Here is a 23529-nt window from a genome sequence, read left to right as displayed (position 1 = left end):
TGGTATACATCTGACCTTGGGGCGTGCAATACCAGAGTGGGATGCCCCATCCATGATGGTCGTAGCTACAGTCGTATCAATACGGTGATACATATCCTTATTCCTTATCAGTCTTACGCCTCTTCCTCGCTCGACCTTCGCTCGGAGATCCACGCACCGACATGTGTGTCACCGCGGACTCCTCAGCATCAGGACAATCAACAATCTCCAGACTGTCTGGCGTCTTGTCAACCAACTCGCTCCAGTGATCAAAAATCCTCTCAAGGCAGGGGCTGAAGGCGTTCGCCTCCCAATATCGCTGATATTGATTATGCGCGTCAACGAGGGTCTTTCCAATCTCTCGCAGATTCTGCAGCCATGGTAAGAATTCCACTCGCACCATGTCTATATTGATGCTTTGAGGCTCGGCACCTTACCCAACTTGATGAAATGTGTCCGACATATGGCGGTGGCTTCTCCGAGCCCAAACAGAGTCTTCGTAGTACAATCGGATCGAAGGCAGGTACGTTGTGCAACACCTTATAAACCGCCACCCAGTACATTTCTTCGGCGTCATGAAGAGGTGTGACCCAGAAGTCCGGGATTGACATGGCTGGCTGAATAGGGTCGGAGGCTTGCGACTGCCGGTCGGTATTGGATCCCATCTTGGAAAACACACGCCGGAGGCTCCGAGCTGTGCCACCTACTATGTCGTGCACCGGAACACGAAGCTCGCTGAACACTTCCCAACATTGATTAACGTTGGCATAACTTGCCAGCCACTTGTCCTACTTCACCTCCCCGGTTACGTTGGTCGGGGTGGCTTTGAGATTGCCAGAGAGACCGATGGATGACCCTGGAGAATTCAGGGCAGTTTATCAAGCCAGTCGTATGGTTCCACACGATTCATCACGTCAACCGCACACTATCAGGTTTGATGAGCAATGATAAGATAAGATGTACATACCTGGCACCTCTTGTTTCGACAACGACAACAATATTTCCGGTAATATATCCTAGGCCGAACACCACGGTACCGGATATAAGCCACCGGCAATGAGTGGCGCTCCTCTCCTGCTGGCCGTCCAAATCTGCGTTGACGTCGTCCTTTGCGACTCGACCTCCCTCTGTTCACATCACAATGTCGGACAACTCTGGCTCATCTGGATCCTCTAATCCTGCCCCAACTCTCCCTTCCATACCTTCATCATCAACTCCACGACAAGATCTCGTCCAGAATGCAGTCACGTTCCTCCTCGACCCTTCCGTACAATCCGCACCCTTGGCAAAGCGGATCGCCTTCCTAGAGTCAAAGGGCCTGTCTTCATCAGAGATTGAGACGGCCTTACACCAAGTCAGCTCTAGAGGGTCGACAGCTCCAACTCATGCACAAGCTGGTACGGGTAGGGTGACATACAACCCTGGGGGCTCAGGGTACGGACAGGGAACTGCGGCAGGAACACACCTGCAACAGATGGTAGCTCCTCAAGCTCCAGCTAGAGATTGGAGGGATTACTTTGTGCGTCTTATCTTTGGACCCGACTATGTACGCTGACAATCTGCAGATTATGGCCATCGTCTCTGGCGGTGTCACCTTTGCGCTCGTCTCCCTCTTCAGGCGCTATGTCCTCCCGCATCTCCTTCCACCAAGTGGGCCTGCGTTCCAACAAACGAGCGACGCCCTCACTTCTGCATTTGATTCCCTCGCCGAACAAGTTCGGAAGTTGGAAGAAGCGCAGGAGAAAGAGAAGACCGATCGAGAGAACGAGCGAGAGGAGGTGGAGAAGGTACTGGGGGAGGTGAGGGAGGGGGTGAAAGACGTCAGGGAGGGCGAGGAACGGGCAAGGGAGGAGTGGGAAGAAGTCAGAAGGGAAATGGAGGGAATCAAGGAGCTTGTACCCAAGGTAAGCTCCCCTGATCCTAGTCATCATAGGACGTACTCGAAGTACATGTTATTGAACCAACCGCCAGATGCTCGAACGCCTCACGAGCAACCAAACCCGTACTCTCACAGAACTTCAGCAAGAGCTCAAGTCCCTCAAGCTGCTCTTGCTCAACCGCACTCCTGGTGCACACTTGCCTTCCGCACCCTCACCATCATCCTCACCAGCCCCCTCGAATGCCACCGGTCATGCAAGGTCCTCAACCTTAGTCACCGGTTCAAGCAACACATCCTCACTGGGTACAAGCACGCCTGCGACTCCGGTACCCCTACAACAAGCCTCTCCCTTCCTTTCTGGCTTCGGGCTTGGAGGCACCGGTCGACCCAGCATTCCGAGCTGGCAACTGCGCCCTACCGCCGGCCAAGAAGCAGAGGTGTCTGGGAGCAGCGGTAGCGGTAGCACCAAGGGGAAGGAAGTGCTTGTTTCGGAGGAAGCCAGTGTTCCGGAAATAGGAGAGAGAGAACAAGAGGCGGCTGTATAGCCTGATCCAGACTGTGCTGGATACATGTACTTCTGAAGTCGCCTTTCCGGAAACACTACCCGTATCATGTACGCGTACGAGACTGATAAAAATGCCATGTCATTGTCTCTGCTGAGACTCATGCTTGTTATGTGGTACACATATACAATTCCTGGTTCATACACCTGTACCTCCCTTCTGTCGGAGCTCTGTATCTTCTCCAAACTCAACAGTCCCTCCTCGTAAAAGCTCGTCCGTTACAACACAGAAGATCATCGAGGAACAGTTGTAGACTTTGCAGTGTCGACTAGGCCGTCTTGCGGTTAGCCGTACCTCTTTTCTGTCGAACGAGACGAATGTGGTGAAGCTGATAAATACCAGTCCCTTGTCCTCGGGCTGCGCATTTGTGAAATATCGACAGTTTGTGATTACGCGTTTTGGTGCGTGTTGTGTCCTTGAGCCCATGGCCGAGCGGGAGGACAACTTTGGCCATGCTTGTGATTACGTTTCATGCCTCCGAGTCATGGCTGAAAGAACATTCCCGACTCAATCATCATCCAACCGAACTGATTCGTCACCAGTCGTCCCATAATCTGAACAGCGTCTCAAGCGCGCGGTCTTATGGACGAAAAACTGTCACGTACCACCTATACACCCACATTTGACAGTCATACTTCGTTCCCTTCTCCTCCTGAATGCCCTCCGGTACAGGTACCGCTGCCCACGCCTGCAGCTCAGCGTGTGACGCTTTAGTCCATCTGGCCGGCTGTGACGCCTTCCCTGTGTCTTCTGGTGCAGGCGCTTCTGACTGTTGCTTTGCGGCACCCGGAAGAGCTTCAGACGATTCTAGGATATCGGGGAAGAAAACATCACATTCTTCATAGTCGGGTGAAACGACGCGCGTCATTAGAATGCGGTCAAATGATGGGTGGGAGATCAGCGACTTGTACAGTGCTGCTCCGCCGATGATGAAGAATCGATAGATAGGCTTTGGTGGCTGAACAGATCCAAGATCGGAGAGGGAAGCAAGGTGAACCGTATTTGGAATGCCAATGCTAAAATGAATCAGAGAAGTTAACGGAGAAAGAGCACATGACATACAGATGCGGCATCTCTCGACTACTCAACACGACATTCCACCTTCCCTTCAACGGTCTAAACTTTTCCGGTATGCTCTCCCACGTGTTTCGTCCCATCACAACGGCGTTCATTTTGCCCTCTGGGGCGGCGGAGGTGATGCGAGCGAAATAGGCCATCTCTCGAGGGAGACGCCAAGGCAGCGTGTTGGTTCGCGATATCCCGATCCCATTGGCCTGAGTGGCCGCAACGATCATTGTAAGTGGTGGGAGATTCTGAGGGACAGGAACATCTGTTAGTTGTTGATAACGTAGATAGACTATGGAATCACCATCATTTAGTCAATCGAAGCCATTGAACAGACGCGACTCCTTGGAAAGGTCATAAGGCGCGTTCTGTGGCACAGACGCGTCTGTGAACCAGACTTCGAAGTTTAACCGAAGCGACTCCGGGACGACAACAGCCGACTTGAGATTAGAACGTGGGGAGTTCTCATACAACAAGCACTGCACCTGGCACATACAGATGCTCGGACGCTATACATGACTATAGTTAAAGAGGAAACATGAACTGTATCCATTGCAGCGTGTTGTTCAACAACCTACATTACACGTAGCCTTGGGTCTGCACCCACATAGGCAGCGATCAGCCTTTGACGATCTCTCAGAGCAACTCCCTTGCCTTGTCTAGGCAGCCCATAATACGCCTCCCAACCTGCAACGACGTTGGTCGACGCCGTGTAAATAACGGTCAGTGATGTAATGAGAGGATGCGGTCCCTATTGACTAGCAAGGTCAATGGATCGCTCTTAAGAGTGCAGAGAACGTACCGGGTCCTCCCCACCTCGGCCAGAGAAGACTGGCTCGTAACGAATGCTTGAACCATCGCCACGCAAGGCGTTCGCCGACTGGCGAAGCCACGTAAGCCAACATGCATTTGGCAGTTGAGCGAACAAGATTCTGTACCTTAGCAGCTAAATTATATGTTTGGGCCATCTGCGCCTCGAGACGGCTCAGGGCGATCCTTTGGGCGAGTTCCATAGCATTAAGCGCCCGCATGAGCGGTCCGTCTTCGGCATCTTCTTGCCCGTCTGTACATGCCATGAGCGAGAGAACGTGTGGAAAATAGACATCCCACACTTGAAGAAACCTCTTTGACCTCTTTGTGATACCGGGGGGGCGGGAGGGGGGCGCGTACTAGAGACTTCACTCATCCTATTGAGTTATGTGGCATGAATCCACTCTCCCGCCATCTTTGGCTCAATTGCCGTGCTTTCAATCTTCGGACGCAGGATGAAAGCACTCGAAAAACAGACATTGGACATGGCTAGATGGTGCAGTGGCTGGAAAAGCTGTCGAGACGATAGTAGCACAAACTGAGGTATGGCTGATGATCAGAGTAAGACGTATCGTATTGCAGCTAGACGCGTGAAAATATAATGAGCGGACGTGTCAAGAATGGCCAAATCTTACGGAAGTGATGAGAATGGCACGCATTTTATTAGCATGTGTTGTCCCGCAGTAGTCTAGACTAAAAACACATGAATTAGATTGTATTGAGAAGTGCGACATTGAGACAAAGCGGTGCCCGAGGCATTGTATCGTCATACGCAGATTTCCTTCAGAGTGTTGAAGGCATGTTTTCAGGCAGAACGCACGAGCAGCCAACGGCACATCTCAAAGGAACATGTTTAGTCCAGCGTCTTGGTAACGATGCCGGTGCCAACTGTTCAAGCCTGTCAGCAAGACTGGGATAGTATGCGTTATTAGCGGTGACGTACTTGTCTTGTTGCCCTCTCGGAGTGTGAAACGCGAGCCCTGCTCAATGGCAACGTTCTTGTCCAGATCAAGGATGACTTCCACGTTGTCGCCAGGCATAACCATCTTGTCCTCTGGTGTTCCCTCAGGGAAGGTCACGGTAGCAGTGATGTCGGCAGTGCGGATAAACAGCTGAGGCTTGTAGTTCGACACGAACGGGGTGTAACGCCCACCTTCGTCCTTGGTCAAGACCTGCCCCATTGGTCAGCAAACTAGTCTGCGGTAGGTACAGAAAGAGACGCACGTAGACCTGGGCCTGCACTTTCTTGTGTGCCTTGATCGCGCCGGGAACAGTCAAGATCTGGCCACGATGGACCTGCTCGCGCTTGATACCACGCAAGAGGGCACCGCAGTTGTCACCAGCCTCAGCGCGGTCGAGCTCACGATGAAACATCTCTGTCCAACGTCTCAATGATTCCAGTCATTGTGGTCCGGGCAAGGCTACGTACCAAGACCAGTGATTGTCGTCCTGATCGAGTCGTTCAGACCAAGAATCTCAATATCGGCGCCCTTTGTGATCGACCCACGGTCCACACGTCCCGTCACGACAGTACCACGTCCAGCGATGGAATAGACACCCTCGACCGACATAAGGAAAGGCTTGTCGAGATCACCTATAACGCTGGTTGGCTGATGCAATAGGGATCTTGACACCGATAATACATACGAACGGGGAGCTCTAGCCAGTCATCACACGCCTGGACAAGCTTCTTGATCCTTTCTGAGCCAATTTCCGGGGTCTTTCCCTCCAGAGCCGCTAAAGCAGAGCCCATGATGATAGGAGTGTGCTCGCCGTCGAAGGAGTACTGGGTGAGCAGGTCGCGCATTTCCATCTCCACAAGCTCGAGCATCTCCGGGTCGTCGATGGCATCAATCTTGTTCACCCAAACAACGAGCTTTTGAATACCGACTTGGCGGGCGAGGAGGAGATGTTCACGTGTTTGGGGCATCTGGCCATCGGTAGCGGATACGACCTGCTAGGTGTCAGTACTTTGAGAGCAACACATGGCCTGTGAAACACACAATAATAGCACCATCCATCTGCGCTGCACCCGTAATCATGTTTTTAATGTAGTCCGCGTGTCCTAGACGCTCATTGGCGGAATATTCAGGCTATTTTGACTCTCACTCACCAGGGCAGTCGATATGACCGTAATGTCTCGCAGGCGTCTCATACTCGACATGGGCCGAATTGATTGTGATTCCACGCGCCTTTTCCTCAGGCGCCTTGTCAATCTGTGCGTAGTCTGTAAATTTTGCTCCACCTGACTCTGACAACACTTTCGTGATCGCTGCGGTGAGCGTCGTCTTTCCGTGGTCGACGTGTCCGATTGTGCCGATGTTCAAGTGGGGCTTTTCACGGGTGTAACTGGCATAAGTGCGTGCTACAATACTGTCAGTTTCTTCTCAGCTCAGCTATCAAAGTAGAAGACTCACCAAGAACGAACAGACTCGGCCTCGGTGCCCAGGTTTGTGTTGAGGTGCTCGCACGAGGGTTTGGAATTCTCCGGACAAATGAGCGTGTTGCTGCACATCGATCAAGTCAGCTAGCATATTCTTCTTCCCAAAATAAAATATAATATACCTGCCCGGAACGGTGCAGCAACCGCCACGGGTGCGTACACCTTAAGCATCCTAAGGTCAAGCTAGGAAGACGATTGCAGGTGCGGCAAACAGTTAGGTACCGTAGCGCAGGGAATTTTCAGAGGGTCCAGCACCGCCACTAACCATATGACCGTGACACGCCAGAATCGATACTGTTCCTCTCATGCATCCCCCTCGTACTTCTATGTCCTGATTGCTGTTCACAGGCTCTAATCTATCTTTTGTATGTCCAACTCGCACAACTGAGAATAATGGTTCGTCTTCTGAACGGACAATGCGTTGTTAATCACGTGCGCACGCGTCCAGTGCATATCCTCAGGTGCTGCACGCGACATTTCGTCAGTCTGCTTCCCAGACAGTCTTTCATTCTCACCATCACAACACATACATTCCCTTGATCGAACCATTCCAAAAGCACACAAACAAACCCATGGTCCTAGTGCGCCGGCAGAGTCACCCGGTCCGATCAGAGACCCCCTCATCTACGACGATCTTCTCGTCGAGCTCTACTTCGTGCATGTGCGGACCGCTGCTATACACTCGTTATCGCGTGTGGCTCTCATCACATCTAACACTGCATGAGCAACCAATCCCATGAGACAAAGACCAAGAAAGCAACAGTCGATGAGTTCAAGGGTGTGTGACAGTGAGCGGGAGGTCTCCAAACAGTGACATAGTACGTGATAAGAAAGCGACACTCGTTTCCTCCCTGATGCGCTTCACAGGCGATGACGAATGCCGTACATTCCAAGCCTGAGAAGACTCGTGAAATTATGCAATCTACGGTGGCTGTCTGACCCGGGGTGATAGTTTGGCTCGGGGGCCCTCCACGCCTTGAGATCTGGACTGAATGTGCTCATTAATGTGATGAACTCATCCCTTCTTCCTCAAGTAACTGTTGACTCACTTTGCTTTCCCAAAGTGCCAAGAGGCGAAGTGGAGAGGACCATGACTCTGCTCATGAACCACTCTGCAGTTTTCGAGATACATCTAACCAAGTACGTTCTGCAAAGAATTACGTATTCCTTGTCCCAAACTGAATATCCACTGGACAACACTCGTAGCCTCTTATAAGTCCGTTGCGGCCATCCTTGATGCGTCCACCGCCTTGCCTGCAGGTCGGGAGAAGTGTTGAGTGAGCGACCGCCGCGTTCCCCGAGGAGACGCTACTGCGAGGAGCATAATCGCGCACGTAGCTGTTCGCATAAATTTGCTTCTCAACATCCTTACAGTCGGACAATTGCGTCAGTATCCAGCCATTCGGCCAGTTCATTTATATTCAGAGCGCCAAGCCGATTCCGGGTATGTGGTCTGTTCCATGGTCCATCCCTGTGATGGTGCTTATCGAATTTTCAGCAGGTGTGCATTACGGAGAGAAGAGCAGTACAAGAGTAAGTACGAGAATACGGTTGACCAGTTGCATTTAATGACGTAAAATAAGCACTGTACAGAACTGGGTCATTTCGGTGTCGTCTGATGTCATGCAATGGAAGAGAGTGGGACCGGACATGGACTTATCTCAGCACTGGACATGCTGTATATATGCGATGGAGCGGCGAGACTCAAAGGCTGAATACTCCTTTTTTTTTTTGTTGTTAACCCCACCGGTTGCTGACATATCTGAAACGCGTGTGGGGAGTTCGGCTCCGGGAGCTCGCCTCCGCACCCCCACGCCGAACATACGCGTCCAGGGGGTCTCGCGCCTTTGGTCGGTATTTACCGCGAGACCCGTGGCAATTTTGCGCCTCTCCACGAAGAATTACCATGTTTGTGGTTAGTAACTTTCTCGCTCAAGAAGACGACATGCTGAGATGAACTGTACATGTCTGGCAGAATAATACCAAGCGTCGGCCTTCTGCCGGGGTGGATATTCTATTGTTTGAGGACAAGTAGAATGACGATGCGACTGGACCCGTGGCTGGATTTTCTCCGAGCTAGACTAACGCTCATTGACAGCTCACCGCGCATCGCAGCATATGGCAACTCAATCTCAGCTAATCTGCCCTCATTAACAGTGACCACATAACCAGTGCGCAGGTTCGCACGCAGTTTCGGCCCTGACGTGCTGTGCCTCCGGGAACGCCGTTCGTCTGGTGATTTTATAGTTTTCTCCACCTACCGTCCCCGTGCCTTGACTCGAGGCACGTGTTATTTCCATCGTGGGACACACGGTGGGCGGCTTCCCCTCTCAGTTCAGCACTGCCGCTGCTAGGGACTCGGCCGGTCCCTCTCTGCCCCTTGGCAGGCGCGCAGCGATGACGGGACGAGTGGTGGGAGATTTTTGGCTTGCAACTATATATGGCGGTCTGGCAGGGCACATCAGGCCATCGTTCAATAATTTCTGCGATTCCGAGGTCGCATCAGCTTATATCTGGTGGAACGACAAACCTTTTCGCTGCTATAATTGGGCTCAACTTTTGAAGCACTCCTCAGCTCCCTTGCTCCCTCGACGCACCCTCACTCCCACACCATGTCCAGCAATCTCTCTTTTTCTCCCTATGGCTACACCCCCACCCTATATGTTTGCGCGATCTACGTCGCCCTTTTCTCTCTCTCAACTTTTCTACACTTCTTCCAGTCTCTTCGCTCTCGGCTTTGGTGGCTTCTTCCCACACTCGTAGCGGGAGGCACAGCAGAGATTATTGGCTGGAGCGGACGCCTATGGAGCGCTAAAGAGCCGAATAACCTGAACCCCTATCTCATGCAGTACGTTTTTCTCAGCGCGTTAGAAAAGAGAGGCTGATGTGTTGGTTATAGAATAACCACCACAATCATGGCACCAAGCTTTATGACCGCGGCAAACTTCTTAATCTTGGGAATCATTATCTCCCGCTTAGGGGTTCAGTACTCGCGCCTTTCTCCACGAGCATGTGTGTGACCCTGCTCGTAACTCCCATTACCCGAGCTTATCTTCCTTAGATTCGATTGTCTTCATCACCGCCGACCTCGTTGCCCTCATCGTGCAGGCTATTGGAGGTGGTATGGCCTCGGTCGCCGTACAAAACGAGACAAAAGGGAAGAGCGGTAACCCGGAAAACGGCGCGCACATCATGGTGGGCGGCATCATATGGCAAATGGCGGCAATGACGATCTATGTCGTCCTGGCCCTCGAGTTCTTCATCAGGGTACGATTGGACAAACCTGTGAGGCAACTTCCCGACGTGCTAGGATCTTCGCGCACAGACGAGAGCTCGTCGGTCGAAGGGGAGAAGCGGAAGAGCCGATGGGGCATCAAGGTGCATGTCCACCCACACGTTGAAGCCGACACCGCGCTCGCAGCCAAGGTTCGCACGCACGGGTTCGGTTTTGCCGAAGGCTCCAAGCTTTCTCTCGTCATGACTGCCCTCTTCCTCTCCACTTTGCTCATCTACATGCGGAGCATTTATCGTACGATCGAGCTGCTTGATGGCTGGACGGGAAGGATCATCACGACCGAGCTCTACTTCAATGTTCTCGACGCGATGCCTATCACTCTCGCGATGTTTACGATGAATTTGTTGCATCCGGGATGGTTGCTCTATGGCAAGGACACTGGAAAACACCCCCAGGGTGGGTTCGAAATGATGGAGACTGATGTGCAGGCCGAGAGGGAGCATGAGGAAGTATAACTTCGGATGGCATGAGGGGCATTAGAGTCGGCGGCCAGAAGGCTGACAAGTGAGGACAATGAATGTCAGATGTAATAATGATCAGGAACGACAATATGTCTTCTAGCATCTACTGTAGAACTAGTCCTCTAGAACGTATTGCATACAATATTCAATCACTCGGATATGGAATGTCGGAGAATGAGGAGCCGCTGAGGATGGATGGATAGCAATCGGAGATTATATGGGCTCTGGTGCGACTGCTGAGTAAACCGGTGTTGAGGTTGTCACGTCATTGGCCGACTTTGTAATAAACGTCTACGGCCCGTCTCCTAGCGCCCAGCTCGCCTATATCGGCGTTAGACCCATCCAGATATCCGGGGGAAAACAAAAGCTTACTCGTCCCATCAGAGATGCCCAGATGCTCCACTCGCTGAAAGCCAACCTCTTGAAGCAAGCACAACTTGAAATCGGAAGGACGAAGCGAGAGCGTCTTGTACGTTTCTCTTAATATCTGTTTCCAGGTGAGAAAGTGCGCATACATGAGATGAACAGGCAGGCTGCCATACCGGATTACCGCGTGCTGCACGCCGGTAGCCCTCCCAGTCCTGCAGCTCCAGGACGAGCGCCCCGTGCGGCCGTAGTGAGTCGTGGATTCGTTTGAAGCAGGATAGAAGGCCTTGGTCGCCCCCGTTCAGGTGGAGCCATTTCGCCACAGACAGGCTAGGGAGGCAGACTCAGCAAGACAGCCGCGGGGAGGCAGCGGGGAGGCAGAGAGAGACATACAGCAATATGACGTCCCACCCCTTCTCATCCTCCAGCACAGGGGCAGACGAGTAGTCCAAGCAGCGGAAAGAGACGTTGTAGGGCCATTTTGCATTTTGACTCGTCGACTTTCCCTCATCGTCAGAAATGGACGGAGCCGGTGGGAGAGGTAGAGGCCCAAACATATGCGGCATGCTTGCAGGAAAGTGGTCGTTTCTTCTCCCTTGACCGAGGGCGGACGGGCCGCCGTTGCCTCTGGATTGAGAGTCGACATTCCCATTCATCTGGTGGAAAGAACCTGGAATAAGGGCAGCATCGTGGTCTTCCGGATGCTGTAGGCTCCATCGCAGTCTTCTCCTTTCCCTTGCTGCAGTCACGAGCTCCTCATCCACGTCGACGCCGAGGACCTCCGCCGCTCCCCACTCCTGTGCTTCCAGCCATCCGTCAGTTTCATTGAGTGCTCTGAGGAAGTGACGCACCGATCTCTAGAGTGACGAGGCCTTCGTTGCATCCAACGTCGAGGACGCGTTTGTCCTTGAAGAAGTTTGGGGGGAGAAGAGCAAGGCGCGGATCGTGCGATGTGGTAGGACGGGTGAGGTAGTACCTAGTCACTGTCAGTATCAAGGACGGCTCATGGTGATAAAGATGGTGAACGTACTTGTGGAAGTTGCCATGCTGGGGCGTGTGGTTACGTTCCATGACATGCAGGGACTATGCGTATGGTGGTGGGTCGGAAGAGACCGGCCATTGATGATGATCATGAGCCCTGATAGATAATTCAGTCGTGTGCCTTGTTGTATCTTTATTCACACTTGCTTCTCTTCTTCTTATTCTCTTGTTTATTCTCTCTTCTGACACTCGCTGTGGCTGTAAACTGGCAACTGGCATGATACAATATTATTCATAGCAACACTTGTTATCCTACTCTAACGTCTGAACCTGCTCTTATGGCACTGGAAGCGCCCACTGGACCTCGCCCAAATCTGGGGAATAAGACCTCGCTGGTCCTGTTCGTTATCCTTCTCTTGGCCTATGTTGTTCAGACGCAGATGACAGAGGTTCGCCCTTCTTGCTTCTCTTGACAAGCTCGGACTGACGAACTTTGCCTGGCAGTATGTACAAACCGCTTTAGAGTACCGCCAACCATTCTTCCTCTTGTGCGTCTCTCTTGCCCCATACCGTGTCGCACAGACTCGTTGATATCGTACCCCAGCTTCCTGACACATACCGCTTTCCTCGTGATCCTACCCCTCCATCTCATCCTCCTCCGTATCCTCAGCCCCACCCCAATATCCCACCACCTCAAAGCCCTCCGCTCTGCTATCTTCTCTGCACATCTCTCGACAAGTTGCTCGCCCACCGGCCCTGGTGCTCGGGCATGGGCGTATGCGAGGTTCGCCAGGCTGATGGTGGGCATGACGATGGGTGTTAGTGCTCCCAGCTTGTTGTGGTACTGTGCAGTTGGAATGACTTCGTGCGCCTTTCCTTTCCACACGTAGGGACCTGCTGACCGCTGCCTGAATCAGGATCTCCTCTGTAACAGCCCTCTTTAACACTAATGCCTTCTGGACCTATCTCCTCTCCCTCATCCTATTACACGATCGCTTTCGCGCTTTCCGGCTGTTCGCAGTTGTCATCGCCTCCCTGGGAGTGGTGATCGACGCATATGCTGGGACATGCTCTCCCTCGGTACCCTCGTCCCCTTCCGATGCAGCGGATTCACCGGGAAGGGGGGACGGTACAGCAAGCCGCGCGCTGCTCGGGAACGCTCTAGCATTTCTCGCCTCGGTAGCGAGTTCCTTATTCCAAGTCCTCTATAAGAAGTACGCGACCGGCGCTCCCTCCCCGAGTTCGTCCGGTACCGCCACTTCCTCCAGGGGTTACCGGGCAATACCCTCCGAGCCCGCGCCGGCCCTTCCAAGGCAAGACGATCGCAGAGAATCAGTAGTCGAAGATGGCGAAGTCCTCATCCTCCCACCGCAAGCGAAAGAACTTCCCTTTGCGCTGTATGCAAGTTTGGTTACCAGCATGCTCGGCCTGGGCACACTGTGTATCATGTGGCTCCCACTGCCCCTGCTGAACGCCTCGGGGTGGGAAAAGTTCACACTGCCCCAAGATTGGCGTACTACCGTGGGCATCATGCTCATCACCCTATGTGGAGTGACGTTCAATACCATCTTCATGGTTTGTCCGCCTCCCTCTCCCACCCTGCGCAACTGACTCCTTCTCAGATCCTCTTAAGCGTATGGGGCCCTATTCTCACCTCTGTTGGTTCCCTCCTTACTACTCTTCTCGTACTGCTCACCGACGTCTCTCTCGGCGGGTGTGTGACCGCGGGAAACTGGGTGGGGTGCAGCCTGATCGCTGGCGCTTTCGCGATACTGGGATGGGATGTACGGCAGGAGACGGGGAGCCATCAAGAGCAGGAACAGGAGCCGAGTGTAGGCTAATGAGAGGTACACGTAGATTGTAGGCACGGCCATGATGAAATCGCTGTAGAATATTGAATCTAATTATATAATATTGTTCCTGTTACAATAGGGAGCGTGGTGATGTACATGTATGCGCGATATTCTTACACTCCAGCACCGTCTCGGCCGAGGCGACACTCGAGACGTGCCCTCATGGACGTGTAAGCGGTGCATGGCAACCTACAGCCCGGAGGATATTCCGTCGCCTTGATAGATGATCACGAGGAACTGGCGTGTTGGGATAGTAGGCCTCGTGGATTGCGCGCAGTATCGCGGCGTCAAAGCCTCGGACGTCGGCAATACTTGTTACCGGCGGCAGAGGAGGTTCCAGCTACACAATCTCTGTTAGTTTGAACAGCAACGCTCGATGAACACGCACCTCGGTCAGGTGCCGGTAAGGGGGAAATGCGGTGCGGACGAGCATAAAACGTGGTTCATGGCGCATCTTCCTGTTAAACATCTATCAATAGATGAGTTTCTCAGTCAAAATGATTGAAGATTCTTCTGACCTTGGCAAGGATGATCGAGTCCTGGGCTGCCTGCAATGACAGGCAGTCCACCCGTCGACCGAGCTCATCTACCCGTTGATCGAGTCTGTCTAGTCGTGCGTTGACTTGCCCAGAAAAATCCTGAACCTCCCAATAAAGGTTGTTCAGGACGAGCTTCACTGGGGCGAGGGCATTCTCAACGGCCTGTTGAACCAGCGGCATGATCTGCCTGGCAATGGCGGCATCAATGCCTTCATTCCATGCGCCTTGAAGTTGTTCCGCGATGGCGGGGTTGTGAAAAGCAACGCCCAAGGCGTTGCCAAGATCCCCGACACTGATCTTGTCTTCACGCAAGACAGCAATGTCGTCCCTCGCTTGGCTGTCCACCGACCCCAGCGATGCCCTGTCTGTAATATGATCAGAAGATATCGCTAATTAGGATAGACTAAACGCACGATGGGAGTTTGCGTACGCCATGGGTACGGCCGTTGCATACACCTCTGCCATCTCAACATCCCCCCTTGTGACACCCTCGATGTCGCCTGCGCGCACAGTACAAGTCAGTAAATGAGAACAGATGTGTCCTAACAGGAAGGCGTCACCTATGAAATCCGCGTAAACGTGTCGGCGGTGATCCTGCGCGTTTACGAGATCGTCTACAGTGGGAGGGAGACGCTCAACCCACACGGGGGGAACGCCAGCGAGGTTAGCATGGAGTGGCTGGACAATCGGCATAATAGAGGGCCTGTTGAGAGTGTTTGTAGTGTGGGGCTAATGAGAGTGGTAAGGGTGGTTGGTGTGTGGAAGACGCGTCGCATCCTTTTTGATAGCACCTCAGCAGTCAGGGCTATGTGGGACGTTGCCTTTCCTCTTACTGAGACTTGTCGTCCCGGTCAGCAACTCAATAGGTAGTAGACAGACAGGGTGGCGCACACTGACTTGCGGTTTCACAACTGATGTGTGGAGGATACAAGCAAGGGAGAGAGTACCCATAGACTCGCATGAGTGGGGTTAGTTTCTGAGGACAAGAACCTCTGTCAGATGCCGAATTCGTGGACTAGGTACACCGGAGTAAAATCGGCTCCGATACAATCCCAAAAATCACATGCCGAACGCGTGATTTAAATTTATATAACACAACAAACAAGGGGCCGCAACTGCATCATCCGGTGCACGATGCGAACCTCCAGTTCACTTTCACTTCCGTCGCACCAGAACAGGCGCACCTCTTAGGATACCACCCCACTCCTATCTTCTCAAGCCATGCGTCCGGTATCACGGACAGCAACAGAGTCCCGATGTATGCGACGAACGCATTAACGGGCGTGCATGATAAGAATCAACGTGGACAGACCAAATGACATACAGACTCGGGATTCCGTGCTGCAACAATCATTGCGGTGCGAGTTCTAAGGACAGCAACCTCTGTCGGGTTTCATCATTCGCAGGCACCGGAATAAGTTCGGCTCCGATCTATCACATGCAAAACGCGTGAACGGATCCGTAGTTTATTTAAGTACCCTAGTGCAAGGCGCGTCCCTGTCCACTCTCTACGTCCTTCATGAGGCCGCAACTGCATCATCATCATCCAGTGCAAGCTGAGCCCCCCAAACTACCCATTGAGGGCGACATGGCATATCAGGACATCAAGAATGCAGAGGAAGATTTGGAATGTGTGCTAACCGCTGCCAGTATGTCTCCCATCCTCACATCCACGGGTTGCGCGATATCTGACGTTTTATGAATCAGAGACGGTTCAGAGAAATCAACCTGGCGCAATTCAGGTGGAGGATGCGAAGGTGTATTGCTTCGACGTACAGCATACGTTAGGGCAGCAGCGGCACGGTACGTGAGAGGGATTGTCTTCTTCGTGCCCTTGTTATTCCACAGGCAATGCGATCCCCTCTTCTCAAGAGCTCTTGGTCCAGATGAAGGACATGCGGCGCGAGATGGCGCAGAATTTTTTGGAGATGCGGCGTGAGACAAACCAGAGCTTCGTGGAGATCCGACGAACTCTTGGCCAGCACTCCGTTATGCTGCGATCCGTCCATAACATGGCACCTAAGGTAATGCTCGTTCTTTCTTTCAGTGCAGATTGGGTTACATTGTTTCCGAGGCGTCGAATGCGCGGCACGGCGATGGGAAGAACATTCCTTATGAAGTTGTTTTCCATGGGCCCATCGAAGACAACCTCGTACGCTCCCTGATCTTTCAAAGGACCATCCATATCTGACTAGCTACCTAGGGCCCGCAGCCGCCTATTACGTCGTTCCAAGTTATCCGGGGTGCCACGACCCGCGTCCTCTCCGGCTGGGAGAGGTATTATGACGTGGAAGTTGTTGGTGGTGCAGCCGTCTTGTTGGATCTTCAGCGGGTTATCATGCCGTGTGTGGGTGCCGACGTAAGTCTGCTCTCAGTTGTACGGATAATGCGTATACAATACTTTAGCTAATTATCGCGAGACCTGTTCTACTGAGACCTTTGTACAAGAACGATGGACACCCCCCGCCTTTTGATGAGACTTAGTCGTGCCCTGTTGCCTGAGCTGGATGAACGAAAGACAGTAGACGCTTCCCGGAAAGATCACCCGATTGCTTGTCCCCAAAGGCATCGCGATACCTGGGATTATACACCTTTGTACTAGTACAGTAAACATTCCACGCCTCTACTTCTGATTAGGCCTATTAATGTATCGTTGCCTGACATGGTGCAACGGAAGACAGGGGACGTTTCCCGTAGAGCACCCGGTTGACTGTCCCCAGAGGGATGTCAAACTCGTGCGGGACGGCGTCTGGTCGGGAGTAGTGCAGCAACGGGTTGACATCCCCTTCCATCTTGAGGATGTGTGCGCGCGTATCTGCATACTCGGGTCAGCACCAATACCAGGGGAATGCGGAGCATGCGGACCAGTTATCGTGGTCAGATCTGTGAAGGATGGTGTAGCTGACAGTGCGAGCCCGAGGTAAGTCAAGTAGGTTAGGAGAACGACGACAGTCGTCCATGCGGGCACCAGGATCGCCCATTCTCTTTCATCTTCGTGAGGCCCAATCTCACTTCCATCGCACCAGAACAGACGCACCTATTAGGATACCACTCCACCCCTATCCTCTCAAGCCATGCGTCCGGTGTCACGGCCCAAACAACATAGAGCACAAATAGCAGCAGAGTTCCGACGTATGCGGTGAAGCCGTAGACTTCGCGTGCGCGTGTGCGAGGTTGTGAGGCAGGCGAGCTGGGTGATGTGGGTGGAGGATAGGGAGCTATGGGTGAGAGGGGAGATGTTGGTGAAGCCGGAGGGGAGGGAGGCATCAATGACGAGGACAGGACATCCAAGGATCCCGGACGTTTCTCCACCTCTCCGTGATACTGTATCCCTTCATCCCTTGCCAGCGTCGTCCCTGAATTCCACCTAGGCTTTATTGCAAGCCAGCAAGTATATCTTCTCTTCCCTCCTGCTTCTGGTCTATCAGTATTCGTTTTCTCCTTCTGCGACTATGCTGCCTGCAATCATCTCCCCCTCCGTACTCGCCTCTGACTTTGGGCAACTCACGGCTGAGTGCAAGCGGATGATCAAGAATGGTGCAGAGTGGCTGCATATGGGTACGTTCCCAACCAATTTCCATCACACCCGCCCCTGATTCCCATCTAGACGTCATGGATGGGTACTACTGCTCTTTCAATACTGTCACATTGAATATCTGACCTGCGACTGCAGGCACTTCGTCCCCAACATCACAATGGGTCCGCCTATCCTGACTTGCGTACACAAGGCCATTCCGGACATCTTCATGGATTGCCACATGATGGTCGCGAACCCCATCCAGTGGGTAGACGATGTTGCCGATGCGGGAGGTGCGTTGTATTGTTTCCACATTGAGGCAACCTGTGCGTCTCTCCCCCTATAGCATCGCGATACCTGAGCTTGACAGTGGTGGGGGAATAGCAGATCCGCTCAGTGTGATCAACAAGATCAGGACGAGGAACATGCAGGTCGGCGTGGCTATATCCCCTGATACTCCCAGCACCGCGATCACCGATGAGGTAGCAGAGGCGGCAGACATGCTTCTTGTCATGACTGTGCACCCCGGTATGTTTTCACCCCTCCATCTGTGCATCTCTCCTTCCTCACTCGTTGCCACTGCAACCATTTACTGACCCCGTGGGGTGACCAGGACGTGGCGGGCAAAAGTTCATCGAGCGCTGCGTGCCTAAAGTCGCCGAGCTCCGCGCACGCTTCCCGAACAAGAACATCGAGGTCGACGGCGGTGTAGGGCCCAAAACAATCGACGTGTGCGCCGAGGCCGGTATGTCCTCCTTCATTTAACATTCGGTGGTGGCCTGTGTCCTGCGCTTGGCTGATCGGTTGAACAGGAAGCAACGTCATCGTCGCTGGCACGGCGATCTTCTCGGCTCAGGATGCGGCAGAGGTTATCAGGCAGCTCAAGGCGAGCGTGATGACTGCGCAGGCGAAGGCAGCTGGCAAGGCATGAACGCCTAGCCGATTGTTTGCCCTCGGGGTTGTAGAATTTCCTAGGGTCTGACAGGTGGAGCATGTAGAATGAAATAAAAAGAACGCAATAGAACTCCCAGGCGAGTTTGCTATATGTTTGACAGGAAGGAGAGCGTTGAAGAATGGGTATGCCATAATATTCAAGAGAGATTGTACGGACCCGATGAAGCTACTTGAATTATACGACGTCGATAAGGGATGACAAGGGGGAACGGAAGGTAGGAATGGGGGAACAAGTGCGCGAAGGGGACCAGAGGTACGAAACGGGAGAGGATCATGCAAGGGAATAGTCGTTGGGAGCATCGCGTCATGAGCTAGGTCCGAGACGAAGGCGAAGGATGGGGGGAATGAATGGTATGGAGACACAAGAGAAATCGCATGACGCCATGGCACGCAGATACAATATAATCACCATCCGTTACCACATAATCCACTCGCCATACATGTTTGGCCGCTCGCCCCTGACAAAGCTCTCAAACGTTCGCTTTAGTACTGTTGCCCAAGGGAGATCCCGCACATCATCCGTCACCAGCTCCTCCTTAAATAGTGCATCCTCGTGTTCCTGCAAGGGAGATACGCCAGACTCAGGCGGCAGCGTTGGCTTAGCACTGTCATAGCCGGAGGACTTGCCATGTCCCGGCTTAAGCGCGCTTTGTGCCTTGATACGGGCATTCCGCTCGCCCTCGATGAAGCGAGGACCCAGATCAGGCCAGTTGCGGGATGGGTCAAAAGGTATCCACCTTCTTGAGTGTTAGATGAAAAACCAGCACACTCGAGGAAAAGGACTCGCCAGAAGTTATGGAAATGATAGGAGTATGCGCCCTTGAAGAAGCCGTCAAATCCAAGTGCCTGTGGTGCACCACTGGACTGAGCAGGGTTATCAAAGAAGTCCCTGAACCTGTGTGCGAGGTCAGCCGACTACTATCGCGCAACATGCAAGAAATATACTCTGTAAAGTATGGGAACGGCGGTCTATCACGCTGGTAGTTTTCCGTGTTCAGCCATGCCGGGTCGAACAAGGCATCAGGCAACCTGAGCAGCAGGCCTTCTAGATGGGCCTCTTTCGTATATCTGCTGACGGTCATCGGGTGGAAGTCGAGTCCATTTCTAAGGGCAGTTCGGAAGAGGAAGGATCCTAATGCAGAACCTTTGTTCATCCTGAGGACAGCGGTATTGTACTTCTCCAGTCGAGACCAGCGATATGCGAACGCGCCTTTCCAACCCCACAGCTCTTCCCAGTCGCGCAAGAGAATGGTGTCCGCATCAAGATACGTACCGCCAAAACGGTGGCAAAGAACAAAGCGAGCCATGTCAGAAAGAACGACAGAGAGACGGTCATAGCTGCTGACGCTGTCTGACCCGACACGGTTGAACAAGTCGTCATCCCCGCCCTTGCGCTCGGCCTCTTCGGACGCGGACGTAGTCCCGTTCACGGCAGCAGAAACGTTCCTCTGCGCACCCGGTGCTGCAGCTTTCGGGTGGTTGTACTTCACACCGCCAGAATTGAACAGCGTGTCTACGCTATCGCGCCATTCTTCCTTCAACTCAGGGACGCCATCCAGCTGCTCGGTCGTGTTCCAAAGCTTGAACTTGATGACGTCTTGGAAGCGCTCGTGCAAGAAAGGACTCGACCACGGGTTAGCACGAAGAGTCTCGTACATGTCCCTTTCTGCAGTTAAGCTGGGGACCGCAGCTGCAGCAGCAGGGTTGATCCAGAGCCAAAACTGAGGCCGACAGATACCATGGCTACGGAAATAGTCGGTCGCTTCTTCGCGAGGCATGTGTAAACCGAGGTTCTGAGTGAAGAGGAACGAGAGCAACGCAAGATATGGCTTGTCAGTGAACGGCCCAGCCCAGAACATGTGGTATATGCGAGGATGATCGGGGTCGCAAGGATCCGGTACAGCGCTTGCGTCTTCTGGGTCAAAGGCAGGCGGACGTCGAACGGTAAGAGGCGGAGGAAGGGAAAGATGCGGCTCGAGGGGTCCGTGTCGAGCAAACGTGAAATCGGACTCGTAGGTGCTCGCCACCGCTTGTTGGTACGAGAGTGACGGATCTAAATCGACGGCGCCGGTTCCGAGCGATTCCTCCTGTTGTCTCTTGAGCATCGCTGCCTTCTCCTGCATAGTTTCTGGCTTCACATTGCGTTGAGCGTTGGGGTTCTGTGAGCTGGATGGTGTGGTGCCGTTGTCTGCGTGCTCGGTGTAGATGTACCTCCATTCGTCTAGCCTTGCTCGCCGTACGCGCTTGTTGTTGTCTACTCCAGCCCCAAGCCTCAAGACTTCTAAACAATCCCGAACATACTACAAGGGAATAGTCAGCTCACAGTACATTGCCATGCGAGCAGAAACATACCTTGTGCGTGGAGAAATCACAATGTTGCATAACCATGTCAAGGTCGGCAACGCTGCCGGGTGGTGGACGGGGTGGGTATGCGACGTCCGGCACGGGCGCCCGAATGTCAGGGTATTTACGAAGGTTTCCGACACCAGGGTGCGCATCAGGGGAGAAAGGGTGGAAAGCTGCGGGCGCTGGAGGCAGTCCGGGGTTGGGGAAACGCGGGGGAACGCCAATCTGGTCGGGAACTGCGGCAATTTTGTTAGCTTTGGCTCACAGGAAGACTATAAGCGCACTTTTTCGCCCACTGGGATAGTGCCCGCTGGCGATCTCCCACAACCAGATCTTCCTCAGATCGTCCCGACTGTACACAAGCGTCGGGGGGTCACCGTACCACTGTGTGTCAACATGGCCGATGTCCAATCGTCTGCTCAATGTAAATATAAGCCAGACAAGCGCTACTAAGGCAAGTAGGGCAAGTGTCGACGTTCTGCGCCTACGGAAGAGCGGAAGGCGCAGTACGTTGCCGCAAAAGTTCCATATCCGGGGAGGGATTGGGAGCGTAACGCGACATCGTCGTCGGGGTGGTGGTGGAGGTGTTGCTGAGAGAGATCCAACTGGTCTGGATCTCGGGCTACCTCGAGGAGAGCCACGTCGAAACGGGTTTGGGAAGAGGGTAGAGAGGGGGAAGGGGGAGGGTACGAAGACCGTCGTCGTCCAACCGTGGTTGCGCGCCACGAGGGCCTGCTTCTGTTCGATGAGGTCGACATAAGATGGTAAGGGTGAGAGGCGCGATTTTTCTCTGCTGATGGAAGTTATGAGAGAGAGGCGCCGGTGATGCTGCGGCACGGAGTCGTGGTTAACCGGGTGGTTCGACGAGGATGAGGAGAAGAGGGAGGTCATTGGGTCATCGACAGGATGCTTGAACGGGCGAGAGATGCCGTAGCCAAGCTTTTACTAGGTAAACAGATGGGTAAAGTGCCGCCGAGGGTGTCGGATACGGTATGAGATGCGCTGCAAAGACCGAGACAATTGCAGAGTAAATCAGCAGGAGGTGCAGGTCATTAATGAGATGAGGAAGGGCTGGATAGGAAAGGGGAGACGGTGGCTGTTGTGGTCGCTGACTGTGAGGAGTGTATGCGCTGCACAGCGAGCTCGACAAGAAAGACGACGAGGACGGGGCAGAGCGGATTGGCGCAAAACCGGTTCGTGCGACGTGTGAGCAGCGTTTGGGCGACACCGATGGATCGGTCAGGGCTGGGCTTCACTCTGAGAACGGGACTCACACGGAGGCTTTTCGGCCACAGGAAAGTCTATGGAAACTTGTTTATGATTACTGCGCATTTCACGTATTCTTGCGCTCATTCGCACTGGTTCCGAACAATGCTTTATTAGAGAGCGACATGGTGAACAAGTCATTTGCATCATTTAGGCACTGGATCATCATCGCACACACTGCAAGGGAACGAAAGGTGGATAGCTTGCACCACACCACACTGCCGTAACAAACCACCGGGATCACGATACTCTTTCTTCTGTAACCCCGACCACAACACAAACTAGTCATCAATATCATACCGGATGCAGATCGATGCAGACCATCTGATGCCTAACTTCCCCTTATAAGCCCTATATGCCAGCGTGTCCGGAATGACATCGCTTGTGGGGGCAGACTTCTCCGCAGCCATTTCCACGTTCAGAGGAATCTGACCATAATCAACTCGGGAATTGCCACAACCACAAGATGGGTGGTGTCAATGATCATCTCAAACCACTCCAGTGTAAGGAGCACACCCAACACGGGATTTCTCATATTCACCGCTCAACGTGTGCGTTGGAGCGTCGTCAGCACGACAATGACGTCAATGCATAGCTTCCGCACTTCAAATTGACGGTGACGATTCCCTCGACTCTACATTTCCCGGTTCGAATCCTCCCGCTGTAACACCGCGACAATAGGAAATGGGAAACTTCAATAGTGGGTATGGGCGGACTGCCGGATGAGATCAGCTTGCATATGTAGTCTCTCGAAGGTATGGAAGTTCAGTCGGGCTCGAGGAAGTCCTACCACGGTTGTCAATCGTTCTGAATGAAACTGTCAGCGCCAGCCACAAACTGAATCCTTTTCATGCACAGAAAACCTCTGGTCAAATTCGATTCCTGTGCACATGTTGGCAGAGAATCTCCGACGCTCCTGACAATGCCCCATCGAGAGCTCTTGCGCGCCGGGAGGAGCTTCTGGTTTACTCCAGGAACATCAGGCTCATTCACACGAGTGCTTGGATCCTCGGCCTCCCCAGACTGAGCACATCTGCATCGTATTCCCTCCTCGCAAAGTTCCAGAACAGGCTATCCTTCTATTGTTCATTTGCAGCCATTTCCACGTGGGCGGTGTTTGCGTGGAACTTCCCCTCGATGTTGAGGGCTGCGCCCGCGCTGTTCGGGAGCCCGATATCATAATAGTCCTCGATCGACGTACGGGGTGCCGTT

The 23529-nt window shown here is 53.2% G+C and overlaps 13 protein-coding genes across 13 annotated transcripts; 5 read left to right on the top strand and 8 right to left on the bottom strand.

Annotated features, from left to right (window-relative positions):
* The first annotated feature begins 345 nt into the window (after positions 1-345).
* DACRYDRAFT_102189 (uncharacterized protein) lies at positions 346-2452 on the top strand. The gene is made up of 3 exons (XM_040767615.1): positions 346-1498; positions 1545-1883; positions 1951-2452. The coding sequence occupies exons 1-3, from the start codon at positions 1121-1123 to the stop codon at positions 2401-2403; spliced, it is 1170 nt and encodes a 389-aa protein (XP_040624807.1). The 5' UTR covers positions 346-1120; the 3' UTR covers positions 2404-2452.
* Positions 2453-3001: 549 nt separating this feature from the next.
* Positions 3002-3831, bottom strand: DACRYDRAFT_119105 (uncharacterized protein; the record flags this gene model as incomplete). Its single annotated transcript, XM_040770724.1, has 3 exons — positions 3791-3831; positions 3484-3734; positions 3002-3437 (listed from the first exon to the last, which is right to left on the bottom strand). Exons 1-3 carry the CDS (start codon positions 3794-3796, stop codon positions 3002-3004), a joined length of 693 nt encoding a protein of 230 aa, XP_040624806.1. The 5' UTR covers positions 3797-3831.
* A 229-nt stretch (positions 3832-4060) lies between these two features.
* On the bottom strand, positions 4061-4562 carry DACRYDRAFT_111426 (uncharacterized protein; the record flags this gene model as incomplete). Its single annotated transcript, XM_040769235.1, has 3 exons — positions 4061-4237; positions 4289-4366; positions 4425-4562. 3 exons carry the CDS (start codon positions 4560-4562, stop codon positions 4061-4063), a joined length of 393 nt encoding a protein of 130 aa, XP_040624805.1.
* A 358-nt stretch (positions 4563-4920) lies between these two features.
* Positions 4921-6933, bottom strand: DACRYDRAFT_24836 (translation elongation factor Tu). The gene is made up of 9 exons (XM_040773876.1): positions 6862-6933; positions 6714-6803; positions 6410-6661; positions 6300-6361; positions 5944-6250; positions 5726-5890; positions 5521-5672; positions 5240-5468; positions 4921-5184 (listed from the first exon to the last, which is right to left on the bottom strand). The coding sequence occupies exons 1-9, from the start codon at positions 6908-6910 to the stop codon at positions 5150-5152; spliced, it is 1341 nt and encodes a 446-aa protein (XP_040624804.1). The 5' UTR covers positions 6911-6933; the 3' UTR covers positions 4921-5149.
* A 748-nt stretch (positions 6934-7681) lies between these two features.
* On the bottom strand, positions 7682-8451 carry DACRYDRAFT_24835 (uncharacterized protein). Its single transcript, XM_040773875.1, has 5 exons — positions 8323-8451; positions 8238-8272; positions 7946-8183; positions 7804-7879; positions 7682-7745 (listed from the first exon to the last, which is right to left on the bottom strand). Exons 3-4 carry the CDS (start codon positions 8152-8154, stop codon positions 7840-7842), a joined length of 249 nt encoding a protein of 82 aa, XP_040624803.1. The 5' UTR covers positions 8155-8183; positions 8238-8272; positions 8323-8451; the 3' UTR covers positions 7682-7745; positions 7804-7839.
* A 21-nt stretch (positions 8452-8472) lies between these two features.
* Positions 8473-10645, top strand: DACRYDRAFT_102187 (RTA1 like protein). Its single transcript, XM_040767614.1, has 4 exons — positions 8473-8654; positions 8715-9587; positions 9639-9751; positions 9801-10645. The coding sequence occupies exons 2-4, from the start codon at positions 9352-9354 to the stop codon at positions 10487-10489; spliced, it is 1038 nt and encodes a 345-aa protein (XP_040624802.1). The 5' UTR covers positions 8473-8654; positions 8715-9351; the 3' UTR covers positions 10490-10645.
* Positions 10646-10760: 115 nt separating this feature from the next.
* Positions 10761-11932, bottom strand: DACRYDRAFT_58442 (Bin3-domain-containing protein; the record flags this gene model as incomplete). The annotated part of the gene is made up of 5 exons (XM_040775498.1): positions 10761-10982; positions 11038-11191; positions 11255-11663; positions 11713-11837; positions 11892-11932. The coding sequence occupies 5 exons, from the start codon at positions 11930-11932 to the stop codon at positions 10761-10763; spliced, it is 951 nt and encodes a 316-aa protein (XP_040624801.1).
* A 481-nt stretch (positions 11933-12413) lies between these two features.
* On the top strand, positions 12414-13747 carry DACRYDRAFT_96901 (uncharacterized protein). Its single transcript, XM_040777409.1, has 3 exons — positions 12414-12707; positions 12760-13417; positions 13465-13747. The coding sequence occupies exons 1-3, from the start codon at positions 12640-12642 to the stop codon at positions 13681-13683; spliced, it is 945 nt and encodes a 314-aa protein (XP_040624800.1). The 5' UTR covers positions 12414-12639; the 3' UTR covers positions 13684-13747.
* A 108-nt stretch (positions 13748-13855) lies between these two features.
* Positions 13856-14947, bottom strand: DACRYDRAFT_119100 (uncharacterized protein; the record flags this gene model as incomplete). Its single annotated transcript, XM_040770723.1, has 5 exons — positions 14795-14947; positions 14648-14734; positions 14214-14599; positions 14084-14164; positions 13856-14035 (listed from the first exon to the last, which is right to left on the bottom strand). Exons 1-5 carry the CDS (start codon positions 14925-14927, stop codon positions 13856-13858), a joined length of 867 nt encoding a protein of 288 aa, XP_040624799.1. The 5' UTR covers positions 14928-14947.
* Positions 14948-15822: 875 nt separating this feature from the next.
* DACRYDRAFT_119099 (uncharacterized protein) lies at positions 15823-16644 on the top strand (the record flags this gene model as incomplete). Its single annotated transcript, XM_040770722.1, has 5 exons — positions 15823-15883; positions 15942-16037; positions 16083-16258; positions 16309-16386; positions 16438-16644. 5 exons carry the CDS (start codon positions 15823-15825, stop codon positions 16642-16644), a joined length of 618 nt encoding a protein of 205 aa, XP_040624798.1.
* Positions 16645-16876: 232 nt separating this feature from the next.
* On the bottom strand, positions 16877-17501 carry DACRYDRAFT_58572 (PIG-P-domain-containing protein; the record flags this gene model as incomplete). Its single annotated transcript, XM_040775504.1, has 3 exons — positions 16877-17049; positions 17100-17218; positions 17272-17501. The coding sequence occupies 3 exons, from the start codon at positions 17499-17501 to the stop codon at positions 16877-16879; spliced, it is 522 nt and encodes a 173-aa protein (XP_040624797.1).
* A 92-nt stretch (positions 17502-17593) lies between these two features.
* Positions 17594-18828, top strand: DACRYDRAFT_24831 (ribulose-5-phosphate 3-epimerase). Its single transcript, XM_040773874.1, has 6 exons — positions 17594-17792; positions 17842-17854; positions 17908-18077; positions 18136-18279; positions 18365-18496; positions 18564-18828. Exons 1-6 carry the CDS (start codon positions 17687-17689, stop codon positions 18680-18682), a joined length of 684 nt encoding a protein of 227 aa, XP_040624796.1. The 5' UTR covers positions 17594-17686; the 3' UTR covers positions 18683-18828.
* A 7-nt stretch (positions 18829-18835) lies between these two features.
* On the bottom strand, positions 18836-22221 carry DACRYDRAFT_24830 (uncharacterized protein). The gene is made up of 5 exons (XM_040773873.1): positions 21336-22221; positions 21058-21287; positions 19651-21005; positions 19493-19600; positions 18836-19442 (listed from the first exon to the last, which is right to left on the bottom strand). The coding sequence occupies exons 1-5, from the start codon at positions 21940-21942 to the stop codon at positions 19121-19123; spliced, it is 2622 nt and encodes an 873-aa protein (XP_040624795.1). The 5' UTR covers positions 21943-22221; the 3' UTR covers positions 18836-19120.
* Positions 22222-23529: the final 1308 nt, after the last annotated feature.

This window comes from Dacryopinax primogenitus, assembly GCF_000292625.1.
Source record: "Dacryopinax primogenitus strain DJM-731 SS1 chromosome Unknown DACRYscaffold_21, whole genome shotgun sequence".
Taxonomy (NCBI): domain Eukaryota; kingdom Fungi; phylum Basidiomycota; class Dacrymycetes; order Dacrymycetales; family Dacrymycetaceae; genus Dacryopinax; species Dacryopinax primogenitus.
The sequence above is the reverse complement of the archived record's forward strand: the minus strand, read 5'-3'. Positions and strand labels throughout refer to the sequence as shown.